The sequence below is a fragment of the Agelaius tricolor genome, unplaced genomic scaffold (genome assembly GCF_023055355.1).
Source record: "Agelaius tricolor isolate 1412-34295 unplaced genomic scaffold, bAgeTri1.0.p SCAF_1, whole genome shotgun sequence".
Lineage (NCBI taxonomy): Eukaryota > Metazoa > Chordata > Aves > Passeriformes > Icteridae > Agelaius > Agelaius tricolor.
In genome coordinates this window covers 101,559,381-101,571,483 of record NW_027269261.1, presented here as the reverse complement: position 1 = coordinate 101,571,483, position 12,103 = coordinate 101,559,381, and the positions used below count along the sequence as shown (strand labels likewise).

Here is a 12,103-nt window from a genome sequence, read left to right as displayed (position 1 = left end):
GTAGGCATATTTGGTCAGCAGAGCCACTCTCTGGGCTCTCCCAACTGTTGTGATTAGGGCTTTAGTCCAAGTGTCCACATGGATTCCTTATGTTATTGAAGGCACTCTATGCACTTCACCTGCTGCTGCTTTGTTCAGAATGGCAACAGTATCCCATACCTTTCTGCTCTGTATGGATATCTGGCATACCTTAGGATACCTCAGACAGCATCAGATGCTTCTCTGTGCAACTGAACCAAGCCACAGATTTCCACTAACCATCTGAGAAACTCCTGTGTGTCCCAGATATCTACAAAGGGCCGGTGAAGACAGCTGGTAACTCAATATATCTTGGTTAATGACACAGTAAGCTAACACCATTTGGTAAATGCTTTTTGAGGAACTTTAAATAAACAGCCAGCTCACCAATCCTTTATTTCTATTGCTGAGTCAGTCAGAGCTGTATGTAAGCAGCTGTATGCAAGCAGGAACATGCAAATGCACATTAAAGTGGTGAGTAACAGTTTTGGAATGGATGGGGTGGAAGGACTTACTTGATAGCAGTCCAACAGACATAACCCTGAGTGCTTTTCCTCTGCCTGATGTTTAATTGTGAGAACCAGTGCACCCTTCCCAGAAGAAAGCTTATGGGAGTAAGTTAAAATGAAGGGACATGCAGAGGAACTCACATACGGAAAAAGTGACAAGAAAATCTGGGGCCTGAAGCCCTAAAGAGATCATGAAAAACTGGCCGCATGGGTCAAAGGCTATGCCCCGCCTTTTCTCCTGAAATAGTGGCACTGGAGCAAAATATTTGTAAATTTTGGTAGTTTGCAACTGCCTCCAGCTAAACAGTGTGCTCTGCAATTTGCATGGTGAGGAATAAGCACCAGAGAAAATTTCTGCCGTTATCAGTAGCTGCTAAGGACAGAGTAACTAAATCAGGGAGGTTCAGAGTCGTGAACAGCTGTCACTTGGACACAGATTCAGCTTTGACTTGTGGCTTTGCACATGTCTTCTGAACCAGGAAATCATCTGAACTATTACAGCAATGATGCCAGAAGACTGTGAGTCAACTGGTTGGCATGATTCTGCTCATTCTTCAGGGAGTAAAGAAAAGGTGAAACATATGTACCTTTATTTTGACTTCACATTGTGAAACATCTTATTAGTTCACACTAACTCTGCACCAATGGTCCAGATTGGGCACTTGCTTGCTTCATCAATTAAAGCAATCTGGTAACTTTTTTCCCTACTATCCTTCTTCATTTCTGAAATAATGCTAATTAAAAGTCAGCTGGCAAAGCCCCCCATTTTGTGAGATGGTTGCCTTAGAACTAAGCTTGAAGAACAGACAGTTAATTGCTTTCCTGAGAGGCACCATCCATATGTGCAATTGCTACAGGGCACTGGTTACACAATGCCACGCTTGTTTTTATTGATGAGGAGGAGGTGCACTTGTTGAATCCAGATTTACAAGGTCTGAATTAACACAGAGGATTTTAAAAGCTGAGACTGTATTAGTCACAATGAATACCATGATGATTTCTCTTGCAAGAGAAATCATACTAACAATATAGGCATGTGAATATTAGATTCCTTAATTCCATTAAAAATTTAATTCTGCAGCCAACTGTCTGTATTGAAAGGCTAGCATTATAAATGAGGCAAACCCTTCTACATTTTGTGAATTCATAACAGCGGGGCGTGATTGCTCTGTACAAAGAACTATTGTACTATCATAAGCTTCTGTGATCTCAAACTTTGTCTAGAATAAATAATTAGTACCTGAATTTATGAGACAGCCCACAAAACATACAAACCCCACTCTGAACTGACTTTAGATAATCACCTAACATATTTATACACTCATCTCATACCATTATATGACCTGCACAGAGAAATAAATAGTAGTTCAGTGTCACATAACCTAGCATAATTCCCTGAGATTTGTAAGAACATACACTGATGCATCCAACCTTTGTGCAAAAACTGAACCCCTGTGTCACACAGGTGTTCTGCCCCCCAGAGAAAGAAGAAGTTTTGGGAGTAACTCCCTCTTTGTGGGCTCCTGCTGGATGCTTCTTACTGTGCATCCCCCCAACTCTGCATGCTCACTTTGTGATTCCCATTCCTACTGGCTGAGCTCCCTTGGAGCTTTAAAGTCAGTTCATCAAGGATCTTACTGTTAAAAATGAGAGGCTATATTGACTGAAAAAAATGCTTGTAATTCTTCTAAACTGAGGGGAAATGCTGGATATAGTTCTCTTAGGTATAGAGAGCTATGTACCTCAGATGCAGCTATACATACATACATACATATATACATACATTCATATAAAATACCTATGTATACATACATATAAAAATACCTAACCAGGGTAGTCTAGAACACAGAGGACTTAGCTTAATCTCCCTTTACAGGTAACTGAAAAATGCAGGAACTTTTAAAGCATGATTTGTTTGGTGTACAGCTAACATCTATTCCAGGCAAGAGGAGCTCCCAGTTCTCTCCATCAGCTATAGAGTGAGCCTCAGGAATCAGCTCAGAAATCTCTATCCATAGTTTGCAAGTGTTCAGCAGAATTTCACCCATATGTTAACTGTGACTTGGCCTTTCTTTCACAGTAGAAACACCTTCAATTGAAAAATTATTCATTTTATCAAACCTTATGATTGTCATTAATTTTGTCCTTTTTTTGGTTTTTTTTTGCACCAAAAGGGCCTATATGCTTACTTTGCTCTGAAGCTAGATGGATCTGTTAGAGCTTTCATCCAAAGATAACCAGAGAAAAAAGTACACGTAAACATGGGTAAAAACTTTCAGCACAGATTCAGTGTGGCATTAAGCAACAAAATCTTTGTTGCAGCAATGTTCAGGCAAACTTTCAGTTTCTATGTGCTTCAGCTTGTTTATTTTTTCACCAAGTTAGATCATATGACAGGATACACAAGCTACATGAAGTGCTGCCAGCATGTAGAATTTGACTGCAATTTTGCTACTATATTTGGTGTTTGGTTTTAAAACCCCACAAGTTCTGGTACAAAATGGCTTCTTCCTGCAAAAGTCTAAACAAAAGGCAGATGAAAAATCCGAAGGGTATTTTTAACCAGAGGCAGGAAGAGGAGGGAGGCTGCTGCTTCTGGACTGGCAACACTGACTGTGCATGAGCTCTGCAGTGCCTCATGTGCCCCAAGCAGCTGCCGAGATGTGGGGTTGGGAATTAATCCCCAGATCTCTAAGTGTATGCTGACTACCTTGCAGGAATCAGCATTTTCATCTGGCAGCATTCACCTCCTGCAGCTCTGACTTTTAACTAATAGTACATCTGAAAATTAAAGCAGTCTTGTACTGCTAGCTCTGCACAATACCTCACGGCAATTCCCCCAGCTCCCAGCCAGGCCACTTTGTAGCTTACTTAAATGAGGAAAATGTGCACCTTCTTTCAGGGTATTTCTCTTGCTTTCAGTTTATTCAGTTCATTTTCAACAGTGCTTAGTTCTCATGCAGTTAGAGTGACTATATATCTTTTTTTAGCTGAAAGCCCAAGTTTCACATTAACTGCAGGTGTTTCCTCCTTGAACTATATAAAAGGACACTCTAAGTGCATCCAACAAGGGTCAAAGGCCAGAGCCCAGAAGGCAGAGCTGAACTCCACTATTCTGCTATTCTGCTTAAGTAGTTCATAATAACTACCACTTTATACTATTCATATTATAATATGACTCAAAAATTATCTTCAACCAAAATAAATTCCAGAATTTTTACATGAAAATCCAGATTTCTGAATGGAGAATACCTCTCTCCTACTTTGGGGAAGGGCACAATTTAGTGACAAATTGTCCCAATGCCCTTCTCCATCTGCACAGCAAGGTGGCTCTGGAAGACAAGGAAAGATACTTATGACCAAAATAGTTCGTGAACCCAACAGCCAGTGCCTGCAGCTCACCATCTCAATCGGTCAGATCAACCATTCTTGGCTAGAAATGCTGAAATGTCTTCAGGAGTTGTTGGCCATTTAATGTATCTATGGTGCTTTTGTTGTAAGAGGGAACCCCAAGGTCTGATGCCATCTTTTCCCATCTCTATACATGAATGACCCTTTATATTATCCATAGTGCTTTGTCCTGTAAAAAGGACAATCACTTTGCCCCTTTGAAAATTTTGCTAGTTGTTCAGGAGGAGTAAAGTTGCTTTCTTTACCTATTGCTGTTACCACATCACTGTGCAACAGGACAGGAAAGGAAACACTAACATGGTGTTTTGTAATATTGAGAGAGAACATGGTGGGGTGAAAAATATGTACCTACTCAAATGTTTTATTTACAACTGTTTGCCATTGCTGTTCAATCAAAGTGGGAAAAAGAGAACTAAGACCAACAACAAAAAATTAATTTAAGAGGTTGATTCTTATTCACAGCTTGTACTGAAACAAAAGGAAACAGAGACTGCTGAAATTCTGACCACTTTAATTTAGATATTGTCTCAGCTATATGCTCTTAAAAGTTCTATCCCAAGTGTATTGCACCTATAACCAGGTGGAAGAGAAGCAGTTGAGATGTAAATATCTCTCCGTCACTGCGGCATGGAAAAGGTGACAGTCAAGTCAAGCTCTTGCTGGTAATACTTGCTAAAATAACAATCATTGACATATGACAACATTTCAGTCTTTCATGATCCTGAAAACCAACAAACAAGATGCTACTCAGTCTTACAGTGAAGTCTGTTGGGCGGGGAGTGTGTTGTGTCTGTGGGTTCCTGGAAGCCTCTTTTCCAAGCCCCCAGTTTTCAAACCCGCCGAGGCCCGGAGGCACCTCGCCCCATCACCTCTGCGGTCGGGGCGCACAAGGCCCATTCCCACCCGCGCAGCCACCGCGGCCCGGCCGCCGCAGCACCCCGTCCCCGCCCGGCTGCCGTTCCGGGGCCGGGCCCGGGGCGGTGCCGGCTCGGCAGGTGCCTCCCCCCGCGGTCACGGCGGGGCTGTCGCCGCCGCTGCCACGTCAGGGGAGTGTCCCGCGGCGAGGCGGGCTGGGCCGGGGCCGGCCTTCCTCCTCCGCCCCCTGCCCCCGCCGCCGGAGCCGCCGCGGAGGGAGCGAGCGGTGCCCGCTGCCATGGAGGCCCGGTACAACCTCAAGAGCCCGGGTAGGCGGCGGCCGCGCCTTTACGAGCTGTCCGGGCCGCTGCGGGCGAGCTGGTCGCGGAGGGCTCGGGGGCCGGGGCCGGGGCTGGGGCTGCCGCGGGGGAGGAAGGCCGGGGGCCACGGCGGTGGCGATGGGTTCCCTGCGCCGGGGCGGTGGCGGCGTTCAGGCGGAGGCCGGCCGGGTTCGGTTCGCCTTCGCAATGCGATGGCGTTGATACCTTCCTCCGAGCTGTAATTCGGTTCAAAACACCCTGACCGCCAGGTCTGTGTGCCCACGCGTTTTGGTGGATCGTGGAATCGTACCTTTGAACGTTTAGTCAGGTGGCCGTGCCCTGCTCCCCCGGCATCGCCTGCCCTCTGAATAGGTGCCTGTGAGGGACGGCTTGCCAAGGGTGACTTGGCCTGTGTGGCGTCAGTTTGTTTTGCAGAAGTGTTGCTGTACAGGCTCTATTTACTTGCGTGTCTGTGTTTGCTCCCATGTTTGGTTCGGCATGTTTGCATGTTAAAATTCATGCCTATAACTCCTGCGCTTTCTTTTGAATCCTTGAAGTGAGAGAGATGCCTCAAGAGATGTGGAGAAAACAGTGCTAGAAGGGAAGGCTTGGATTCCTGGGAAGCAAACAGTGGACAGGCCGTGTGTCCCCCATGGCTGTGTCGGAGCAGCGGCCTCTGACCGGCTGTGCCAGGGCTTCCCCCCCGGGAGCTGCTTGCACAGCCGGAGCAAAACCTCTTCCGCGGCTTGTAAGGGCTGGGAGGGTTTGTGTGTGGGTTGCTGTCCCGGCTTTCCCCTGACTGGGTGTTGAGAAATAGGCATTATCGGCTTCATGTTATTGTGATGAATAGTGGCTTTATTTTTTAATCATACCTTCCTGTTACCAGCATGAGAGGTGAGGAGAAACTGAATGTTATGATGACTTGTACCTTACAAATGTCAGTGACACGCTTGTTTACAAACATACCTCGTGCGGATAATGTGTCTATTGTTAAATTATGTCCCTTAGCCTTACACCCAAGTTGCATAACTGAAAGATAAGAAGGATCACTAAGCGAATGATGAACTTTTTGTCATTTAAAAATACTTTGAAGGAAGGAATACTTTGTTTTTAGGGAGATATGCAGGATGCGTGGCATATGTGAATTTACAAGGCCAAACAAACATGCTCCGTGGTTGTGGTTCACCACGTCATGGGAAACAGTGGTGGTGTGCTGTATGACAAACACCTGGGATCTGGGTGGAGAGGACAAATATTTGTGGCTTAATTTAGAAATGTTCTTCCCCTTTATTGCTACTTGTCCCCCCTGTATTCAAGAGAAAATTACCTTTACTGGAATTGATTTTCAGCACCTGTTGGTGTTGAAAACCAGGTGGAACCAGCTGTTCCATAGCAAAATGAACTTTATGTGGCAAAGACAAATAATTCATACAATGGTTTAATATTATTTCTCCAAATTAAGCATGTTTGGTTACATATTAATTTATTAAACTATTTATTTCCATATAGATGTTGAAAGTTTGTAAATTATATAAGTAACTTTTAAAATTTCTATAATGATTTAAAACATGGATGTCAATAGTCAATATATGTGAAATCGTTCACTGAACAGATGTGCAAAAAGGTGTTGAATAAATATAACAAATATTTTAAATAAATATTGTTTCTTTCACAGTTGTCCATTAAAATGAGTTGACAGTAATTATGTATAGCCACTGCTTCTAGTCTGGCATTTAACTTGCTAACCAGGTGGATGAGCATAGGCAATTACTTAATATTTCTGTGTATGTTTTACAAATTCCTGTCTTGTTCCAGTTACCTGTGCACTTTAGTGCTGGTATCTTACTCTTGCAATTTGACTGAAGGCTTACAATGGAACTCTACAATATTCTAATATTAAGCTAGCTTCAGTTAATGTAAAGGCACTAAAATACATAAAAAGTGCACCATATTTTCTATTTCAAAGGGTTGTGTCATCTGTGGACTGAAGGGATTATTTGGTAACTGAGCCCTCTAGGGCTTTAGAACAAGTAGCTGACCTTGTGCCTGTTGTTGCTTTGCCTTTAGTAGAGGAAGAACCAGGCTGCTAACCTTTAGGTCAGCTGTAGGGATTTAGAACATGCTATCTTGAGACAGAGTGGAAAAAGTAATCATTTTGTACCTGTACAAGAGGCTTCTACTGTTGAAATCTGCTCTTTGACTTGAGCAAACTGCAAATGGTGACTTTGTCTGTTCAGTAGATTTTTAAAGGGCAAATCCTACTAACCCTTTTATTACAAGTTGCTTTAATGTAATGTTGTAGATGAAAATACATTTTAAATAGGAAAATATTGTTAAAAGAAACATGTGACTTTATTAATCTTTATTTTCAGCCAAATTCTGCTATAGAGTTGTGAAGGAGCTGAAGTTCATCTGTGAACTTCATACCTGGATCTCTCTTCTGTGAATGTGCTAGACCAGGTTGATGAGTGGGGATCAGTTAGGCTCTCCACTGCTGTACTTTGTGTGCTCTCAAGCAGACCACAAAAGAGCAATATTACTACATGTCTTTGTCCTGCTCCTGATTGCTCCAAGGCAATGTGTTCATCTTCTTCCTTATCCCTGTTTCTACAGCCAGTAAGTTCATCCCAACATACCAGAAAGATGGTAACTCTCCACAGCACAAAGCAAGTTGTTCCCCTGCACACCACGCCTCTGTCGCTGAGAGGCAGCGCAGCTCTGGCCATTCTCAGTTTGCCACAGGTACAGGCCATGGCCAGTGCATGTCTGGGATGGCCAAACAGCTTCTGTCACTGACCCTCTGTGAGAGCAGGGTGCCATGGGGGCATTCACCTCATGCTGTCTTCTCACACTGCCTATGAACTTGAGTTTCTTTTTTATTTCTTCCCCAAAAGACCATTAATTTTGGAAGGGATGAAATTTCACACTCCACACTTCAGGTTTCTTTGTATTGCTTCAATAAGGCAAAGCCTTGTAAGCTGTTGCTTCATATTTTTGTGTGTATTTTTGGCAGTTGTAAAAGGGTAAGCTGTTTTCTGTCTTAGGATTTCAAAATGGATTAGTCAATGTATATCAGCCTGCTACCACATGGCTGATAAACCTCTCCCATCAATATTAAAGCTCAGCTGACTAGAGTACAGACTCATCCTCTTCATGCCTCAGGAACATCCCTATTTTCTGAAATTTATAAGACAGCTACTTGGAATAATCTCTTTAGTTTTTTTCCCCCAAGAGCTGTGACCCTTGGCCTGTAAGATCAGACGCCAAATCTTGTAGTCACTGCTCTTGTAGTGACAATGTCTCACTTTTGTCTGGGCTGTGACCAGGCGTCTGAGTGGGCATTAGCACAGACACTTGAAGAATTATGAACACCTACTTGCAGTGCCTCACACAGAGCCCACAAACAATCATGCTTTTTCATTTTTTGGGGGGCAGAGTTTATTTTGCTTTCAGCAGACCAACTCATTAAGAATTTGATTAGTGAGGGCACTGGAGGCCTAGGGAGAGCACGTGGAGGGAAGCGTGCATTTATTGTCCTGGGCAATGTCCTGCATTTATTGCCCAGGGCACTGCTTTGGGAGCCTGACGGCATAGGGAACCTAACAATGCTGAGATTGTGATCCTCTTAGCTGTCATCTTCAATATGATTGCTGCTTTTCCTACAAACTGTACTTCTTTCTCCCCTGCATATTTTGTACAAGTAAGTGATCCGTGCCTACAAGCATGAGTCAGTTCTTTGTTAACTAAACAGAGCTAATAGGAAATAGCCAGTAGCTGTTGTGCTGCTTAGTACCTTCCGAGTATGAAATAAGGATAGATTGTTTGAAAATAAAACGTTGAACAGATGTTAAAATTTTATTCATCGTTTGATCTTAGTGTGTTCAACAAACACCTTGGATTTTGTAAGTTTTACCTCCCTTTGTGTTGACTGAACAGTTGTTTTCAATTGCAACTACAAGAAGAGTACTGTACTTCCTGCTGCCCTGAGGGATATGAGGACTAAAGGTTGGCTCTTTCTGAGGGTGAGAGGAAAGCAAGACAAGACTAATTAAAAGTTTTTGTGTTTTTTTAATAGTTGTTAATACTTTGTTGATCATATGAAGGAATGTACGTGAGGCTGTGAAGATGTAAAAGAGCTGTTCAGGAGGCTTATGGGTCTTGAGAAGGGATGTATCTGAGACCCTGAGGATGGAAAACAGCTGGCCTGTTTCTTGGCAAATGGTGTTTACATTTGTTTTGTAGCAGAAGGCAAAGGAACTGCCAGAGGAATGTCCTGGTCTTGGCTGGGATGGAGTTAATTTTTTTCCTAGTAGCTGGTTCAGTGCTGTGTTTTGGATTTATTTCTATTATTTTTAGTTCACAGATGATCACACATCATTCACAGGTTCTAAGCTGGCCAGGAGAATCACATCCACAACATGTCACACAGGTCCTAGTGACGCTGTGCAGGTTGCTGTGAACCTGTTAGAATTTCTGTATGTTTAGATTTAATAAACCATTCTCTAGAGAGTACAGCAAAAAATATCATTGAAAAAATATCATTTTCCATATCAAAGAGCTACTGTGACTCTTCGTTTTAAATATGTTTTCTTACATGTGTCAGTGACCACATCACTTAAAACGGGGAATTTTTTTAAACTTAAAATGTCAAAGCTCATCAAGTGCTGTCATTTTATGAGCAATCCTAGGTACTTTACACATAAACTTAATCCTGATGGGCTTTTTAATGATGTGTAGTGGAGCTACTGACAGAGTGATTCACTGTTATTTTTCCCTTCCAAGAAATTTAAGCATTACCTTTAGTAAATGAGATTTTCTTTTAAATGCCAATGCAGTTTGGGTTCCCAGGTGCTTTGGGTTGCTGTGGGGACTGCTGACACTCTGCACTGTGACCTCTGAAGTCACTTGATGGTTACACCAGCTGTGGGTCAGGCACTCTTGGCTCAATGGTCAGCTATAGAGTGGAGGGGGGAAGAAAAGAAAGCCAGCTGGATTTAAGAAGACCCTCCCAAAATGTCGTTCAACACGTCCATGTAATTGAAAGGACTTGATGCTTGTCTCAAACTGTGTATGTGATTTCACTTTAACATTTTTTTCTATTATTGTTGTGTAATATTTTTCCTAATTGTAGGTAGTAGCCTCATTAATAGAAAAACACATAACAAAGATGACTTGTGTTTTACTAATCACTTAAGTGGATTGAGTAGTTATAAAAGTTTCTCTGAGATGAAGGGTTTTATGGGAGTTTTACTTTCATTGGAAAACCTGTATTCAGTAAATAAATTGCATCCTTACTTGTGCTGTTTTGGTTAGCAGAGCCATAGGGAAAAAGTTACTACTTCTTCTGTATTTCTTCTGCATAGACCTCTAAATCTTGCTTAAAGTGAAAAAAAAAATAATAATAGCAGCCATAAATAAAAAGGTAGGAAACATTTGCCAAAGCAGTAAAAGCTGTCAGGTTGTTTTATTCTTCTTTTCCCAGCTTAGATAAGTCATCTTGGAAGATTGAGAGATCTCTAGCTTTATGCCAGCTGTTCTGGATTCCATTATTTATCTGTTCATTATGTACTTTCTTTTTCAAATAGCGGAACTGAAATTTCAAACTGAAGTTTGAGAATTCATTTCAGAATGAAAAGGTTGCTGTGTATTTGAGGAAGATACTGTCATGCACAACCACTTTTTTTTTTTTTTTTTAGTAAAGACATAATGATATACTAAGAAAACACCACCAATGTTCAAATCCTGTCATCTCTTTAAGCAGTCACACTGATGTTTACAAAGACTGATCACTTGCATGTTCTGTGTCCAGAAGGTTTCCCCAGCCACTAGCTACAGACTTGTCTGGTTGGGCACACAGCAGGAGTACTTGAATGTGACCTGCAGATATATTCAAAAGAAGCAATTGTGTGAACTGAGGTTTGAGGGTAACTTGAAGTAAAGGATGATGAAAGTGGAATTTGACTGGACGTGGTTTTTGGCAGAAATCAATCTATGAATCACATATGCATTTATTGTCCAAATTTTGTGCATTAATTGTTATTCCACCACCACTCAATCCTAAAGCAAGCTGGTGGCTTTAAACTTGATTCTTAGATTTTTAATATCCATGTTTTGCTTTTCAGAAAATTTTATTCAGTGTAACACAAGAGGCAGATTGTCAGGTAGGGCCTCTGACCTGTAGTATTCTGTCTTTCCTCCACAGAGCAGTAGATAGCTCCCACACCTTCTGCTTGGTGGGAACTCTCCTGTAATCTCTAGTCCAGAAACTTAATTTCTCCAGGATTTAATTTTGATGAACATTGATAAAGTGTTACTGAGTGTATCTGTGAAAGTATGGTTATTTTTCATGCTGATGGTCATGTCACATTAAAAAATAACTTGACTATTTTGTCTCTAAAACCTACCTTAGACAAATTCTGTGTCTTGACTTTTCTTTTTTTTAGCTGAATTAGTGATACTCTTTGACTTTATTGATAGTCTGCAATTCTTTATTTCAAATGGGTCCAAACCGTTCTGATTTTTCAGAATTGCCATTGCCAAATGTTTACTCAGTGACTCAGTATGACTTAAGTGGGTTGAAATACCATGACTTACTGCAGGCAGACTTTGTGAATTATGCTTGTTTCTTCCACTGCAGTTTTTGGTAGCCAAAGGAAGAACTGTTTCATGAATACTGCAGCAGTGCTTAAAGAAGAAACAAATTTTGTGCTTTCTTCACTGGATTGCACGTTCTCAGAATGAACCTTTACCTCTCCAGGCTTTCTTTGCAGCCTCTCAGTTGGTTTTTTTCAGCAATGTGGGAGGAGAAACACAAAATGGTTTGGGTTGGCAGGGATCTTTAAAGGTAATCTAGTTCAGCCTCCCTGCCTCAGGCAGGGACACATTCTGCTAGATCACAGCTCAAAGCTCTGTCCAACTTGGCCTTCAATGCTTCCAGGGATGAGGCCTCCCCAGCTTCTCTGGGCAGCTTGTTCCAGTGTCTCATTGCCC

General features: G+C 42.0%; 1 protein-coding gene across 1 annotated transcript in view; it reads left to right on the top strand.

Annotated features, from left to right (window-relative positions):
• Window positions 1–4,909: 4,909 nt before the first annotated feature.
• Window positions 4,910–12,103, top strand: part of UBE2J1 (ubiquitin conjugating enzyme E2 J1) — a 27,759-nt gene continuing 20,565 nt past the window's right edge. Inside the window, exon 1 of the mRNA XM_071445692.1 lies at window positions 4,910–5,122. Coding sequence (XP_071301793.1) covers window positions 5,092–5,122 — 31 coding nt within the window. The 5' untranslated portion in view covers window positions 4,910–5,091. The remainder of the gene's footprint in view (window positions 5,123–12,103) is intronic.